The 18089-nt window shown below is 41.9% G+C and overlaps 1 protein-coding gene across 3 annotated transcripts in view; it reads left to right on the top strand.

Moving 5' to 3' along the window:
• The window catches only part of PHF21B (PHD finger protein 21B), a 142356-nt gene extending 131578 nt beyond the window's left edge, over positions 1–10778 (top strand). For all 3 annotated transcript variants that reach the window (XM_030959388.1, XM_030959387.1, XM_030959386.1), the window contains 5 exons: positions 2934–2956; positions 4259–4417; positions 5091–5166; positions 6271–6374; positions 8529–10778. In XM_030959388.1, coding sequence (XP_030815248.1) covers positions 2934–2956; positions 4259–4417; positions 5091–5166; positions 6271–6374; positions 8529–8753 — 587 coding nt within the window. In that variant the 3' untranslated portion in view covers positions 8754–10778. The remainder of the gene's footprint in view (positions 1–2933; positions 2957–4258; positions 4418–5090; positions 5167–6270; positions 6375–8528) is intronic.
• Positions 10779–18089: the final 7311 nt, after the last annotated feature.

The raw sequence follows: 18089 nt of genomic DNA, 5'->3' as shown, positions 1-18089 counted from the left end.
TGTGCTTATAAGAACTTAATACCTGAAACTTAGTAGTAAATGCCTTGAGAGTTAACAACTCAGACGAGCCATTTGGGGATGCTGATGATTAGCTCATGGGTAGAAGCACATTTCAGGAAAAAATGTGCAACACAGAGAAGACAAAGAGTTGGGACATGTGAGGTGAAACACAGGGAATGTTGAGTACAGTTTAATTCTTCAGACAAGACCCATGTACTCTTTTAAGGAAGAAAGTGAGAAACTTGTGTTTCAGAAGAGGAAACGAAGCCAGTAAAGAAATTTGATTCTCTCCTTGCCCTTGTTTTGCCTTTATAACTTTTTCTCTACTAAGTTGCATTAGAGGTAAGGGCAGAGAGACCTTTTTTTAAGTTAAATATTATTTCGGTATTAGGAGCATTTGCAGGGGTAATTATAATTGAGACATGAAGTTTTGACATTTTTCTCAGTATTTGCTTGATCTCACTGTCAAGTGTCATGATTAATGCTTGAGATTCACCTTTCTGCCCCTGCCTTGACTTCCTGCACCACAGGAGCACCGACTGAAAGGCAGCAGTGCTTCTCTCTGCCCTCAAAATTCCACATGCCAGATACAGACACTTGGCCTAGTTACCATATGCATTACTTTACTTACCTCTAATGCATTGGGTCTCTGAGGACAGGAGAGGTTATTACAGTAATGTGAGCCCCACTGGAAAGAATATTATTCCTGGCTTAGTTTTATATTCAAAATTAAAATTGTAATAGGTAATAGGTTGTTTGTCTTATCATAGCACTTGTTTTCCCCATGTAAACACGTGTGAGAAATCAGAACAGAATGGCATGGTTAGCAAGGTGTGCCTCCAGTCCCTGGGTGGGTTTAAGTTAGGTTTTGATATCTCTGACCTTCTTTCATTACATGTTTCTCATTTTATTTGCAAGGAAGTAGGCAAGTGACAGATATCTACTGTTGCAGCTGTCTCAGAGCTTCCTGGAAATCAGCATCCTCTCTCCTTAATCATTGTTTCCTCTTTGAGTCCTGTCTCTTTGGTTTTTCCAGAATCCAGAACACCTGCTGGAGTTCTGCACATTCTGAGAATGTTGAGATGGACTTCTTTATAGCAGAATTCCCCACCTCTGCAAGGATATTTTTGGCACCAGCCCTGTTTTGCTGGATGCTGTGCAAGCACTGAGCAGAAGGCAGGTGCTGTCCCAGATTGCTTGGCTCTGCAGTGATGCAGTTCTCCAGCTTCAGTGCAGAGATGGCTGCCCTTCTCTCATAAAACACTCCTTTAAAAATATTGTCTTCAGTTTAATTTTTCAGCAACTAGAAGAGGGAAGTGAACATGTTTTAAGAAGTTTAAAACTTTGTAGCAAAAGTGAGCTGAAAAGACAAACAAACAAGCTGGAAAAAAAAATCCCCATGATTTCAAGGAAGCAATTTTCATTTCTGGATAGACAAAAGAGGACAATTCTTGTAAATTTTGATCAAAATGTTAATTGATCAGGATTGATTTAAATGAAAATGTCTTTTTGGAAATGAGGTCACATCCCCTGACATGTATCATTTGTACAAAAGATTCATCAATTATCAAGCCTTTGTTTATCTGAATAACATTTATATCCCCTGAGTAATCATGGTGTCATACAGTGGTGGACCTTTGTGTGTGTATTTTTAGATATGATGTAACATCTACACATTTTATTAGTCTGTGATTATTTATGGACCTCATTGCCAAAGTATACTAGAATTCTTGGGAGAGAAATTTATGGAAGAAAAAAATCTATCAGAGGCTGTTAAATGTAAAAATGAAGATGCAAGCTCAGCATTAGGGAAGCCATAAACTGCCAGCATTGGAAGGATGCTTCTGTAATTACTTAGTGTTTGCCCTGTTCCTGCACTCTGCAGGCATGGTATCAGTTTGGTTGCCTCCACTTTAATCCAAAGAAATCCCTGTCCACTAAGTGTTTTTCACTGGGACAGCATGCTCCAGCCCCTTTAAAGAACCCAAGCAAACAGCTGGATCCATGCCAGGGCCATATTAGGCTGGATATCAGGGAAAGGTTCTTCCTCCAGTGGGCTGTCAGGTACTGAACAGGTTCCCCAGGGTCTGGTCACGGCCCCAAGGCTGCCAGAGCTCCAGGGGACTTTGGACAATGTTCTCAGGCACAGGGTGGGATTGTTGGGGTGTCTGTGCAGGGCCAGAGGCTGGACTCAATGATCCTGATGGCACCTTCCAGCTTAGGATAATTTGTGATTCTATGAAATCATCAGTGGAAATTGCAACACACTGTGCAGTGTCCATAAAGCTCTTCATTTTTTCTGGCTTTTGGTTTTTTTTACCAAAATGTGTTGAATTCCATTTTTTTTTTTATGGAAGGCTTGGCCTGCTTTCTGGCGAGCTCTATTGGTTCTTGTTCATATCAGGTTGTGAATACAATCAGTACAGACTCAGTTCATCCAAAGGTCACTGATGTTCTGGGTGGGAGTAGTCTGATGAGAAGGACTTGGTCCTACAGGAGCTGACCATTTTGTTCAGGAATCAGCTCAACATTTAAATCTGTGTTAAACAATTAGTTGGAGGTTCCCATTTCATACTCCACATTAAGGGCATTGCTGGTTCAGGGCCAGCCTTTTCAACACCCAGCATGCTGTGGTCCTTCAGGAAGACTTTTTGACTACTGGCATGTGGAGAGGAGCTCTGCTTGAAAATTTCTGAAAATTTCAAATGCTATGACCTTTTAGCATCAGACCTTTGGACATGGGATTCCTAGAATGTACATTTTTAAATTTCACTGCTTGCTGTTACATTCTTTACTGCCTGCATTAATTTTGGCAATGTCCTGATCTCCTATGCCACATCTTGATTAAAGTTACTCCCACAGCTGAGAACTAGCAACCACTGCAGCAATGTATTTTCCACTGATCTGTTTTCTGCCCTTCTTTTACATGCTAGCAAATGAGGATTCATTCTGGAAGGTATGTGTGGCAAAGTCTGTCTATTAGCAGGTATCTTTCTCATCACTGTGTATTCAGTGCTTGCCTCTGATTATTGTAGTCACTCTCAAGGTACCTAATTGCAGTATTCTCTTTTCCCACTTAACCAAATCTTTGAGTCCCTAAGCTAGAATTTTAAAGAGATGAACTCTTGGGCTTTCACATGCAAGGTTTGAGTTTAGTCCCTTTGTTGACTCCACTGATTGTGAAATTGCTAGTCCAGATTTATGAGTTTAATGAAAATTTGATAAGAAAAATGAATAAACATTCTACTTCATAAAGATTAAATCTTCTTACTTTGGGGTTAAAATTAAGATTCTTTGAGCAGGTAGTTTATAAAGACTAATATTTTGGAGAGTGATTTTTTGACAGGACTGGTTTAGAATTCAGGATACAAGCCTGACTAAAACTGCTGTGAAACTTTTTAATTACTATTCCAAAAAATGAAAGCATACTTTTGGAATTGAAAAATATAAAATTACTACTCTTCTTCCTAGAAAAGCAGTAGGAAATTTTTTTTTGTAATGGTTCACAAGGCATGAGAGTTTCAGAATCAATTTCTCCTTTATTAAAAGGAGTAATTAATATTGCCACCAGATTAGCATAGCAATCTACTCCATGACATTGTAACTTTGTTGATGAGTTTTAATTCATGTTGTGTGTTGCTTCACACAAAGCACTAATCAGTCTCGTTGGAGAAAGATTGTCAGAGCAAGTCTGAGCAGAGACCAATTAGTGCCAGGGAGAAGGAGGCCAGAGGAGTTCACAAAAGAGGGTTTATAGCCCAAGGCTGTGCTCCAGCTTCCTGTTTCCCCAGCTGCCCTTTGAGGCAATGGGAATGAAACATGGAACTGTGCTTCTTCCTCAGAACCCTTTTCCTTTATGCTTCCCTCTGCTTTGGGCATGACAGACAAGTGATGCCACATTAACTCTGATGCAGAGCCATGCAGGGGGATACATGTGTTGTAATAACACACTGGCAAAGAAAAAAGTGAAATAATTCCTCTATCACAATCTGGCTATATTAGTCGACTCTCTCCTGTGTTTGATTAGTTGGGTTTTATGTTTCTGTTTCACTTTATATAACTTGCTTCTGGGCCATTTGTTGTTTGTATTTGTTGCTATCATATATCTATTATTTCTGTCTTCTGTGTCTGTCAGGGTCCTTTTGACAATTAGATTTCGTGTTTGAAGGAGCCTGTCTGCTGCAGTAGAGGCTTTGAATGCTGTGTAGAGAGAAGTTCTCAATGGATTGACTTTACCCAGGGCACCCTTCTCTTGCAGAACGAGATCCATCACGATGAGCACTGCACTGCTTGCAAGCGTGGAGTTAACTTGCAGCCCTGTGGCACGTGTCCCAGAGCATATCACCTCAACTGCTTGGACCCACCCCTCAAAACTGCCCCCAAAGGGCTCTGGGTCTGCCCAAAGTGCCAACAGAAGGTAAGCTACATGGAGTATGGTGTACCAAGCAGGGAGAATGGGAGACACCTCGGATTTGTGTACCCCTAAGCAAATCTAACCTATGGTCATAGCTCAGTGGACTACATTAGATAAAGAAGTACTGAGGGGCTTTTAGTGCAGTTTGCAGTATTTATTTCTGGTATTTTTCACCATCCTAGAGTTAGAACATACAGGGAGTGCTGTAGCTTGCCTGTAATTGCTAAGAATTGTCCTCTTAAAATATCTCTTCAGCTCCTTTGTTTACAGTGACACCACCAGCATGTAGCCAGACAAAAGAATGTAAATCTAAGAGATGAGGAAGGCAGTGTCAGAAGAAGACACTGTTCACCAGTGTGTCTGAAAGGTGTGAGGAGAAAACTTCCTTTACTTTAAATGACATTTGTTACACATAACTGTTCTTCACAGTTATGTGAGATATGCTAAACTGTCTAGTTGCTGTGAATAATGCTGATTGCACAAGTAAGAAAAAAATTATTAAAACACTAAAGTGTAGATTCTGTGCCACAGAGTTCCTTGTGCTTAACCTTGAGATCACTTTTATGTTCTGGGACAAGGACCCAAGTTCTGGTCCTGCCAATCTGTAAGGCTGGAGCAAACATTAATGCATGTTTTTTTTGGAATCCTAACCATTTATTGTTTCCTGGGCTTATAGGTTTTAAAGAAAGATGACAATGTGCCATGGACTGGAACTCTGGCTATTGTTCACTCCTATGTTACTCATAAAACAGGTAGGGATTAACTCAGCCTCTGACAAGGGATTCCCTGCTCATGATAGCAATGCTGTTTGAGTCCCTAGCTGAAATATCAAATAGAGTTATAATGCTGCCAGGTCTGATGGTGTAGTCATAGGGCCATAAGTGACTGGGGAGGGAAGACTTTTTCTGTCCCCTTCCCCTTGGTCTGCTCCTTTGCTGCCTTCTCTCTGTAAGGAAGTTGAGAGTGATCTCTCAGGAACTTCACTCTCCTGGAGGAAGCTGTCATCAAAGTGGTGCCTTCCCTGGAACAGGGCTGAAAACTGGATTTTGAGGCAGAATCATGGTGAGGCAGAGTCAGGCTAAGCAGAGCCATGTAACTGGGTGTGTACACAATGCCAGGCTGGTGTCCCTGACACCACAGCAACACCAGCTTCTCATTGTTTCATGTGGTATGAAACACTCGACTCATATGCTGTGTGACAGGTCTGCATTGAGCATTGCCCTTTTTTAATTCCCTGTTGCACTCTTACAGCAGGCTGTTTGGGGCATTAGATCATATTTGTAAGGAGCTTTATGGAGGTCTGGCACACTTATAATTGTGCTTTTCTGCCAGGGTCACTAACCATTGCCATTCCAAGGGGCTGGCCTCTTCCTAAATACCACTCACGTCTTTCTTGGAGACCTCCAGGATCACATGTAGTCTAAGGATTAATTTTAATTCACCTTAAAGGTGCCCTGTACCTTTTGGGTTGTCCTCCTGTGTGCTAAGCATTGACACATGCACAGAATCCCAGAACCTTTTAGGTTGGAAAAGCCCCCCAAGTTCATTGAGTCCAACCTGATCCCTCTTTGTCAACCAGCCCAGAGCACTGAGTGCCATGTCCAGTTGTTCCATGGACACCTCCAGGGATGAGGACTCCACCACCTCCCTAGGCAGCCCCTGCCAATGCCTGACCACCCTTCTAGTGAATAAATGCCTGCAAGCAGAAACTCCAGATTCCTTTGGCTGTACCTGCTGACAAGAGGCTAATGAGACCTTAAACTCACCATACAAAATACCTGCTTCTGCTTTCTGTCCTCAAATGCACAGTACATCCTTTTCTTAACCTCTGCATCCTTAATCTTATTGTTCCACAGTCAAAGAAGAGGAGAAGAGAAAGTTATTAAAGAGGAGCAGTGAGCTGAAGAGTGAGCACAGACAGTTAGAAGAAAAAGATCGACTTCTCAACAGTGCAGTGAAGGTAGGACACCTGATGGGGACACACAGTCTCCTGAAGAGATGTTTATAAAGAATTTAAGCCCCGAAAAAATTGTATTTTGTGGCTAGAAAATGATTCAAGCTCCCAAGCAATAGATTTTCAAGTGTGAATGTGTTTCTTTCTGAGGAAGTACGCGTACATTTTCTTTATGCATGAAAGTAAGCCACTCTGGCAGGCAGAGGAGGAGAAATCACTTGAATTTCTGTGGCAAAACACACACAAACAGAACTCCACAAATAGCCATGGCTGCCTTCCTTGTAGTTGCACCCATAGCTCTGAGGTACCAAATGACTTCAAGGCACTTCCATCCTCTGGGGGAAAAGTTTGGTCACAAGTGTGTCCTCCAGTGGCAGCTGCTTGTCCATTAGCTCAAACCTCTTGATAATAATTAGAAATAACCATCTTTACTAAATGTTGTACCATCTCTCCATGACTGGACATGGACTATTTTGTCTCTCCAAACTCATTTCAAAGCTAAGTGTTGCCTGGAGGTGTCTTACACACAGATTTTGCTAGGAGGAGCTGAATTCAAAGCCTAATTCCTACCCCTCATGGCTGAAGGAACTATCTGGGGCTACCTCCATCCTGAGAGGTAGCTGTTAGTTTGCAGGGCAGCCTCAATAAATATTTGTCACTTCCTTACCCTGGAAAAATCCAAGTGGCAGCTGCAGGAGTAACTGCTCACTGCTTGTTTTACCATTGCAGTTATCCAGAGGGGGCATGTTAAAATATTTATCATGTAAAACAGAGTGGAAGGAAAAGCAATAACATGTTAAAAGGCATCACTGTATATTCCCTGTACATGTGTGTAGCACTAATGGAACCACATGTGTGTGTAATAGGTAGGAGAGTGCAGTGGGCTGAGGAATTTGGAAAAAGAAAAGCTGTGAGTTATCAGGTTGTCAAAATCAGTAAGATTTCTACCTAAGCAGAATCATGTTCTTCCAGTGGGCAACACTGTCTTATTTAAATGGTAATATCAGCCAATGATTATATTTATTGGAAATGTATCCACTTGAAAGAAGAAAATAAGTTAAAGGTGTCCCACACAGAGCAATTTCATTCTGACATTTTAATAGAGATTTATATGAAAAAGAACACTCTCATGCACCCACAGCTGCAATGGTAAAAACAGAACATAATTTATCTTTCATCTGAAATTTCATGTCTCTAAACCAGCCTCTGAGCAGCTCCACACAGTTGCTTTCCAAACAGGTTGATTTTCAAGTGAGCATTTCCCAATTCCCCAGGAGTGGGGAATCTCCACCCCTGGGCAGTCTGGACCAGAGCCAAAGGGAAGCAATCTGCAGAGAAGTAATCAGTCTGGTCAGAATCCTGGGTGCACTGGAAGAAAGAAAACAGGCCTCAGGTATTAGAGGCCACTGTCCCCTTCCATCTTGCAGAGAGACTCAGGGTGTGGGTCTGTCCCTCCCTGAAGAATGGTTGCTGGATGCAGAAATTTATGGGAGAATTACTGATTCTTCCCACCTCTTCTTGGAGAAATGGAGGATTTGGGATGCCTTTGTTTAGCTCCTCCTCTCCTGCCCATTTGCGTGGAGGTTTTTATTTCAAGAGATCACGGGGAGAAATTTGGCCACCCTGAGGGATGAAAGCTTTCTTGTGGGTGCTCTGGTGTAACAGTTGTGTCTTGGAGCAAAGTTTTCTGCTGGAAAAATATTGATATCATGTTCAGTGAGATTAATGGGTCTTCACAGTGCTATTCCCTGGAATGTGTGGCACATATGAAATGCATCCTGGTGAGCATTTATCAGGGCAAGAGTGAGAGAGCTGAGTGGTGCTTTCTGTATTTTCAGTAACACAGCCCTTGCACTCTTGTGCCAGGCATCTCTGTGGAGTGCAGGAGGTGTTCCTGTCTACAGGATGGAGTCAGAAACATCCTCCAAATGCACTTTGCCTGGGAAGGATGTTGTTCCCTCAGACAGCTGCTGCAGTGTGTGCAGCACTGCTGATTGCTCCATTTGTTAAGCTGTGGTTTTGCTTTCCCCGAAGGAGAACATACTTCATTTGAGCAGAATGTGCACCCAAGGCACCAAAGGATGTTTGGAGAGATGTTTGACACCACTTTGAATGTATTCTCAGTCTTTCCTTCTCTCTCCTCTTCTCTCTATTTGACAGAAATGCTTAGAGCTAAAAACCAGCCTGATGGCCCAGCAGAAAGGGACTCAGTCATCACTGGAACGTCTCAAAACCCTCATTAGACTGATACAAAACGAGCAGATGATTCAGGTTACCATGACGACCACCACCACCACCTCCCTGCTCTCCATCCCCTGGATCAAACCCTCTGCTGCCTCTGCTGCCATGCACAAAGCTCTGCAGCCATCGCAGGGCAACAACTGACAGGAGGCGGCTGCGCCAGGAACAAGAAACTTTATGCACAAGAGCAGAGGAGAGGTGAGACTGGAACAAAGGACAGAGGAGCAATCTCAGTTTTGATACACTTAGAGACTTGCAGAGCAGGCAGCCCAGTTTGTAGGTCACTGTGGCACCCACAGGGCAGGTTGTGCTGCGGTTTTGTATTTGCCAAGAACCTTCAGTGCTTATGACATTTTGTTTTGTTATGTTGGCCTTAACGTATTTATGACTGAGGATGAAGCAGAGGAGCATGGCTGATAGAGGAAGCAGGATAGCCTTTTGTGGTGGCAGACAGGCTTTCTGTTCCAAGGGGAGAGGAGTTAGTGAGGGATTAGAGAAGTAGTTGGGCTGAAGGCTATGTGTATTGGGGGGGAATTGGTGAGATAACCAGAAACTGAGCTACTTAGCACTTGACATGGATGTCAGAGGAACAAGTTTGGCCCCATTGGTTCAGGAGACCTGGATATGGGGTCTCTGTGACCAGAACAGCATCACGGACACTCACAGAGCCTTGGAAACAAAAGATCTTTTTTTTTTCCATATTATTAGACTTGAGAATTGCAGATATTTAAATAAAGAAACTGTATGAAGTTAGCATTTCTAGTAAAATATTGAAGTATTTTCATGCTGATGCATCTGTATATGCGTTCCAAAATATTTAAAAAATACGACTGTAAAACTCCTTTTGCAGGTCCTTTTTACTTATTTTGCTATCAGTGTCTTTTTCTCATGGAGTTTTTGTGCAAGGTTTAGCATCAACCATAACAGTGGATACCTTTGGCAGTTTGGGTTTCATTTTTTAAAGTGATTATTTTGTGGTTTTCTGTCTTTTTGTTCATTTTGGATTGTTTTTTTAAACAAAAAAGCAAATAAATATTCTGGGTTTTGTTTCTTGTCAGTACAGATAATATGCCAAAAAAATAACCTTTTTGTACTGCATTTTTAAAGATATGCAACATGATTTTTTTTGTTGTTTTGTTTTGTTTGGGTTTTTTTGGTTTTGTTATTTTTTTGTTGTTGTTGCTTTGGGTTTTTTTGGTTGGTTGGTTGGGGTTTTTTGTAGAAATATCTGCTGAAATGGTACAGGGAAAAAAAACTGCCTCAAGGGGTTGTTTCTTAAACTGGAGACTCAGACACAAGACTTCTGGGGGATGGACAGGGCATGGAAAATTAAAAAGGTTTGGGAGGATTTTGTTTTGGGAAACTTGTTTCGTTTTTAACATTTTGTTGGATTTTAGCATATTTGGGAAGTGTTAAGCATTAGCCTGAGAGAATCCCAGTGCACCTGCCTGTTTACTAGCTGGTCTTCCTGATTCTGCAAGGTGCTGCCTGGGAAGGTGCTGATGGACACCCTGCTTTTCTCAGCTCCCACTCCCCTGTGCCATTGTCTCTGTCCCTGTAAGTTCTCCACCAATTAGCACAACAGGTAATTATGGAAAGCCACCAGAGCAGGACACAAGGCTGGTCCCTCACATCAGCATATCACGTGGTGCCGAATAGCCTTTTTTGTTTTTAATTTTAGAAAATGAACACATGAGGGACTGGCTTTTTCTGTTGTCCAGAAAGCACAAGGTCCCTTCAACCATTTTCACAACTCCGGGAGAAACTGTGCAGTACTAAACAAATCTATTTTAATACACAACTCTCGATTGAACAAGATTTTTATATTCTTTTATTGATGAATAGAGTGAACTAAGTAAAACACAGTTGTTATACATTGGTTAATGTATGCAATTATGCATTCTGAGTGGCTTGCAATGTAGATGTTTTCAGGTTTCATAACTTTTTTTCCTTCTCAGACAAATAAAAAAATAAAGGAAAATTGTAGAAGGTTGAATATGTGAAGAATTTCTGAAAAACTGTCTTCAACTGTTAAAAGTAGTTATTTTGAAAAGGGGGCTGTCCAGTGGATAGTGTGCATAGCAAAAAAAAAGAAGTGTTTGTCTTAAATATGCCAATGTAGTTTTACTTCTTTATGATGCATTAAACTTGACTGAGAATTTCCTGGCATTGTTGTGGTGGTCTCTGCTGCCCAGGGCCTGTTGAGGGATCCCCTCCCTGGCCAGACTCTCCTGGGGTGGGGAGGGGGAAAGAAATTTCTCCACCACTGTGTTGCATTTTCAAACTTAAGCCCTGCAAGAACGAGTACAATACTTTCTGCTTGCTTTCTATCAGGAAGGTGGCCTCTTCCTTGAGGCCACTGTGCCTCCCAGGCAGAGGCACCCTGTCCAGTCCCTTGATCAGCTTCCCACCTCTTGGAATAATTGCCAATCCACCAGACCTCTGGGCTTTCCTTTCACACCTGCACTCTCAGGTGCTCTTCAAATGTGTGGTGACCCTATTTTGTAAAGTAATTTATAAATCACTTAGTAAAGAAACAGGGAGAGAGGGCCCTAACAGGGGTTGGCTGGTTTCTGGCTGGTGGGAGGCATGGAACTTCTTCCCAATAAAATTAATCAAATTAAAGCAGAGCACTGTCACAGCTGCATAAAGCCTGCCCCAGTGGCTAGTGCTTATGCAGAGCAGAAACAGGGTTGGGGTTTTCTTGTCAGGGGTAGGGAAGAGGGTATTTTTTTTTGTGTGGGAGTGTGTTGCCTTGTCTTCACCTCCTCACAGTATTACCATTTAATTTCAGCCTGCAATAGGCAAGGGAACTCAGCACTGTGCTCCTGCTTCCCCTACAGCTCAGCTGCCCTCTCCTCCCTCCCAGCCCCTGCTACATGGAAGGCAGGCTGATTTTTCCTAACCTTGCTTCCAGTATGAGAAGTGTTAGAAGATTTTTCCTAACATTGCTTCCAGTATGAGAAGACACCTCTCCATCATGGCAGAAAACTCTGCAAATCACAGGTTGTCGTCATCACCATCATCTGTCTGCCACCACCCTAACCTCTAAACTCAGTGCTGTGCTCACAGGCAGGAGCCATTTACACAGCTCTGCATGCTGCCTTGATAATTAATGCAGTTGAAAGAGAGTGCAGCCTTTAATCTTTGATAGTATTTTAAATTGGGGTTTTGGTGTAGATTTGCAGAAGTTATGGTCGCCTCTGTGTTCCTTGCCGTGGTACAGGCATTGTCTTTGAAAAGAACCAGGAACTGCAGGGTTCCCAGCCTCCCCTCCCAAGTGAAAGTTATTTTCACAGCTATGCCAGACGTCACAGCTTCAGGGCTCTTTATTTTACTATGACAGACTGTTTTCTGTGCACAGGACTTTTTCATGCCATAAGTTATCTTGCAGAGGACCTGCTCTGCAAACAGCCATTTGAATGAAGTGTGTTTTCTCCAAGGCTGTCAGTTTTGTATCTGCACCTCTTCAAATGTAATGTCACCTATTCTTCCTCTTCAGTGTCTCTTGCCCTCAGAAATGAGAGGAAAATGAACATTTCTCTCTGTTGGGAAGCAACGCAGAGCAATGCCAGAATGAGCAATTTTTGTGTCAGGATCTCAGATGTCTCCAGGTTTCATACTTTCAGCAAAGAGGCCACTAGGACCTAAACACTCAGAAGTCAGGAAGCAAAGTCAAGACCACTCAATTTTTTTTTAGTATTTTGTTTACATTCAGAGCAGCAATTTTAGCAAGATGTTGGAAGATGCTTTCACAATAACATCAGGCCAGCAAGCAGCTTCTCTCATGGCAGGTTTCTGCGCAAGGATACAACACAAACTACAGCAGCCTGATCAGGAGCTTATTCCACGTGCCAAGCTGTTTTCTAGTAGTTTGATGGCCTATTAGGATCACTTAAACTTTAAGAAGAATGCATTATAAACTGACACATACTTTTTGTTCTGTGTTCTTCATGTCATCTGTAGTTGGAAAGAAAGTCATTACATTGAAATGAGTGGCAATGGGCACATCAGATAAAATCTACTCACCTTAATCAGGTTTTTCCAACTGCAGCCTATTTTGCTTAGAAAATGAAAGCTGGGTCTGAGATCAATCACTAGAGACTGATGATGCAAACAGAAAATGCCACACTCCCCTGCTGTAAGCTCACCATAGTGAAGATCATCAAAGCAAGACTTGGGATTTTTTCCCTTCCTTAAAAAAACAAACAAAAACGAAATTGTCATGACAGAAAAAAATACTACAAAGTGTACACAGGTTTGCTGTAATACATTCTAGCCAGGGAGAAGGAAAAACAAAAAAAATGATACCACTGCCCTTTGAAGTTCTTGCTTGCATTTGCACTGGCAAATTGCAGATGATTCTTTGCTGTTTAAATGCAGCAAAAATACTGCACCCCAACCTTTGATTGAGCAGTTACCACAGACATTTTAATTCACTTTTGCATTTCATCTTTGGGCTTAAAAGGCTGCAATAAATCCCCTTTCCCCTTCAATATTCATGCTAGAAACACAGCTGACTGGCAGTCCTGTTGTAGTTGACACTCTTCCAGTTGCTGAGGTGGAAACTTCAATTGTGAAGAAGGGGTGAAATTAGAAATAAATTCACAAAGCAGTGAATTGAGAAAAATTAAATTCTGGTGTAGATATTATGTTATTGTTTAAAGTGCACTTGCATAACTAAAGAGTTTTCTAGTGGTTGGAAACTGCATCATAAAAAAATATGTGCTGAGCCATTGACTATGTGTTTTGTTTTTCTTACCTTCCTCCATTACATCACAACCAGAAGAAAATAAACAAAAAAAACCAAACCAGATCCCATATCCCATCCACATAGATGGGTTTCACTTCATCTGCAGGGCTCCAGAACCAGGGAAACAGCATCACTGCTTCCCATTCATGCACTTCTGAGATGGAATCACCTTCCTGCACATGGTGTTGCAATTATTGCCAGGGAAAAGGAGGGAATTTCACATCTCCAAACATCAATTGAGAGTTTCCCAGAGCTCAGAGGGACACAGGCAGCTTTCTAGAAGAACTCCATGACTTCTGGAAGAATTGCAACTAAACTAGCCTTTCATGAAAGCACTTGTAATTTTTGTTGTCATGTTCTAGCAGAAATAATTTTTCAATCAGCTAATTTTTAGGTTTTTTCATTTGCCAACTATTCCAGAGGGGAACAGCCAGAATAAGAGGTCTATGGTCCTATTGTGTACAATTTCCACAGCTTTCCTCACACTAAAGATACCATTTAGGAAAAAAACATGAGAACTGTACCAAATCAAAAGACTTTTCCCTCAGAGTGACAATTCCGGGTGACAGTTCTTGGATGCTGATCAACCCACTGTGGAAAAGGGCATTTTTCCTGGCTCTGTTTGAGTTCCCTTACTAGTCTCCAGCCCAATTCACTGTACAAATCACCAACCCTCAAGTCAGTTTTTTCTCAAGCAAGACCAAAAAGAGCATTGGTAGCACCTCACTGCAATCTTCCATTGCTCTCAGATGATGCTGGAGGACACTGGAATCCTTTGCAGCATTCCATACACTGAAATGGCTTTCCAAGATGTTCATGGATGAAGACAAAAATCTAACTCTTCAGATTGTGCAAATGAGCATTACTCCACCCGGAAAGGCACAATACCTTTCACCCCAGCCATGTGTGTTAAATACAGGATTCACACACATTTAATTGAAAACCTCTTAGAAATGAACAGGCTATGTACACAGGAACACTACAGACCAGTAGAGGTTTGGCTGAACGTGAGTTTCTCACATCAAAAATTCCAGGTGCTGCCAGTAACTCTCCCTCACCTTCTTCCCCTACGATCCAACACCCCCACGGCCTCTCCAGAAGTCAGAGCACTGGCAATCCTACATTTTCCACAGCTGGGAACACAAACTAGTCAGGAAACAAAAGGGGGGATGTGTGATTGTACCATCAATCCCATTAGAAGTTCAACTTGCTACCTAAGTATACCTTGATCATGCAAATAAAATATCAGGAGTTTTTCTGTTATTAGTCTCCTCATATTAAATATATTAAAGTTTATAAGGCTCTGAGAGATTCTGTGATGAATGCTGCTCAAGAATTGCAGCACACCCAGACAGATAATCTAAACACATGTAAGGGATATTCATTTCTGGAAGTTTTTGTAAGAACTGCAAAGGGCCCCTTTGGTTAATGATATTTTTTCAACCTTCTTCTGTTTCTTCATAGATTCAGGGTAGAAAAGTATTCCCTTTTCCTTTTGGTGCTTGTTGCTAGAGGTGTCCTGATAATCAGACTAATCTTGGGACCAATTTTCAATTCCTAGCAGCTCAGGAAACTAAAATGCCCAGGCAATTTATTCTCTATATATAGTCAACTAGGTAACACTTGATTTCTCATTTCATGACTGCATTTTATTGTTTTCAACTGAAATCCAGCATGTGTGTTTTCAACAGATTATCTCCACAATCACTTTCTTTTTGCTATGGAAATGATCGTAAAATTGTTCTTTGATACGAGAGAAGAGTTCACAAGGCCACGCTGTACAAAAGCCTGAATCGTGCAATTATCATTTGTAAAGAGAAACTGTTATCAAAGTAACTGCAGGGGACACCTCCAGGACTCCTCTTAGAGTCAGGAAATTTGAAACATAGATTTCTCTAACATGAATTTCACTCCAAAGCCTTCTGAATAATTCATGGGAGCTGATTTAATGCCACAGTTAAGTCTGGCACTGAGGACAGAGATCGGGGTGGGGGGGTTCTGCCGCAGATGGAAGATTTCACCAGTTCCTCCAGGGCTGGGGGACAGGGCTGGGGTCTTATCACTGGGGATTTGTACCCAGGTGCCTTTGGTTTGGGAGAGTCCATTCCCTGGGATGAGCTGCCTTGTAGGGAAAGGCTGGGGGAGAGGTGAGTCCCTCCCTGATTCCTGTTTCTGCCCAGGCTGCCTGCTGGGGAGGCAGGAAAGCAAAGGGGAGCAGGAGCCCCCATCACTCTGTGCCCAGCAGAGCTAATGGCCATCAGAACCTGAGCTGCTGCCTTTCTCAAGCAGCATCAAATGACTGGGATAGCAGGTGTTATCTGTTCTTTAAAGGGAAAAGGTGCCTTGGCATGAGAGAGCACCATTTTGTTCTTCGTTCACTGAATGAGAGGAGCTATTAATTGCTAGGAAATGGGAGTTTGCACAGCAGTAAGAGGAGGACCTGGTGTTTATCATGTGACCAATACTGAAAAAGGGAGTCTGGCTTTAACTATCATCTCAAGAGTCCACAGACAGGCAAATCAGCTGAAGGGATACTTGTAGTTTGTACTTTCTTGTAAAAGTAAAGGTTCAGAGACAATTGTGTTCTGACAACTGCAGCTGGCAAATTCCTGCTGTCTCCCAGCCTAGGATGAATGGGAGAACTAAATCTGTGTGGGAGCCCCTACCTACCTCTGGGGATGTTTTGAGCACACTGGCTTCCATGAACTCAGGATTTCAACCCAAAGGAATCTGGTTTGTTATGGTGCTGAATCTGTCCAGGACTCCCATTCCCATTATGCAACACAGCCTGCAGGCCAAATGCCATTTGGTGTTGGCTGGATTTTTTTAAAAAGGATGTGAGGAAATAGGAAACAACCCTTTTATAGGACTTATTAGTATTTAATCCCAAGGAACTTTTCTAATGCCAGGTGCTCCTTTGTTATTTTTACAGACAGTGGAACTAACACATATGTATTGTGACCAAAGTCAGAGGGTGGAGAAATACTGTGGTTTTGTTCATTCCCAGAGGCCAAATTCCTCCCTTGTCAAAACAGGGTGCTGATGTACAGAATGAAGTTGCTGAGCACTGCTGAGCATAAGCATATTTGAGTTTCAATACAACTAGGAGGACAAGGAGGTTCTCACACAGATGTAAAGCTGATGAGGTGCAATACAAAACTATGATAGTTGTGTCCTTGGCAATCTGGTTTTGCTGAAAAGTCCTGAATTCTTATTATTCTCTGTAATATGCCAGATTTTATATTTAAATGGGAGTCATAGGTAGTTATTACTTACAGGTATTCAAAAGCCACATGTTGTCTTTATGCCACTCGAGGAACAGGAGAAAACACACAGCTGTGCCATCAGAAGTTGGTCCTAACCCACCTTGTTCTAAAGCCTCTATTTTTCAAATTTTCATCACTGCCTAATGCTACAGATGACACCTACTGGACAAAGGCAGGCCTGGCACACCCAGCACTCCACAGCCTCCTGAGCATTCGGCTATTTCCTGAGACAAGAACAAACCCTCTTCACCCTCTGTGACAGGATTTTGTTGCACTCCTCACGCTGGCTGGCAACGTCCAGCTGCCAAAAGGAAGGACAGAAGCACAAGTCCTCAACTCACTAAACCTTGTGGGATAAAATGGGGTTGTGTTTGCAGAGGAGAAGGTCCTCCTGAGGTTATTATTTTTACTGCAATTTAAATATTCTCTCTGTTTCATTTGCTCTGTACAGCAGCCCAGAGCATTGGAGAAAACACCACTTATCTTTTTTAACACTGGCTAATTTTCTTTTGCTCTACAGGCAAATATGATGATAACTTGTTTAATACATGCCATCACCAAACTGTTAAACAACAGTTAAACTAAATAGTAGGTTTTTGGAGTTCATCAAACACAAGCAATATTCACAGCATAGTTAGAAAGAAAACTGAAAATTCTCCCTTTATGCTGGCTAATAATTCACATTGGGACTAATAACAGACTTTCAATGTGCAAAAATATTTGGTATATTATCCAAGTTGTTGTTCTTACTGCTTTCCAAAGAAATCTGAAATTTCTATCAGCTCAATCTGCAAAAGCAATGCAGTCCAAACACTGGGGGTACTCAAAGCTAGTCTATATCTTGTATTATGCACTCACCAATATAACTCCACTGATTAAAATTCCAAGAATTTGGAGGAAAATTCCAAGAATTTAGACAACTTATATACAATTATTTAGACAACTTACATACCTATTCTTATATACAATTATAGTTTTCTACTTAATCTTCTGGTACTCCAGACCCTTCCCCAGCACCATTCTCTTCTCTACACATGGTTTAGGGGTGATTATGGCGATGCTGGCTTGATGGTGGGACTTGATCCTGAAGGTCCCTTCCAACCTTGATAATTCTGTGATTCATGGACACCACAGGAGTGAAGCAGGCACTACACTACCTAATGAGCTTAAACTGCAAAATACAGAGGGTAGAAACAGCCAATTACTACCACGTTTTCAAAATACAGGAACACGACCATCTCTTTGGTTTCTCAGTTAAAATGCTGAAAGGAACTCTGCAAAACATTTTCAAAAGAAAATTACTAGATATTAAAACACCCCCACAAACTGAGTGAAATTTAAGCTTCTACCACCCACTGTCAGCTACTTTGCAGATGTGCCAACTGCTTGTATTTGCTCTGTGAGGCTGAATCATCTGATCCTTCCCAACAAGCCCTGTCATCTCCAGCCACCTCCAAGTTT

The sequence above is a fragment of the Camarhynchus parvulus genome, chromosome 1A, assembly GCF_901933205.1.
Source record: "Camarhynchus parvulus chromosome 1A, STF_HiC, whole genome shotgun sequence".
NCBI classification, from domain to species: Eukaryota; Metazoa; Chordata; class Aves; order Passeriformes; family Thraupidae; genus Camarhynchus; species Camarhynchus parvulus.
Note: the sequence above shows the minus strand (reverse complement) of the source record. Positions and strands in the feature narration are given on the sequence as shown.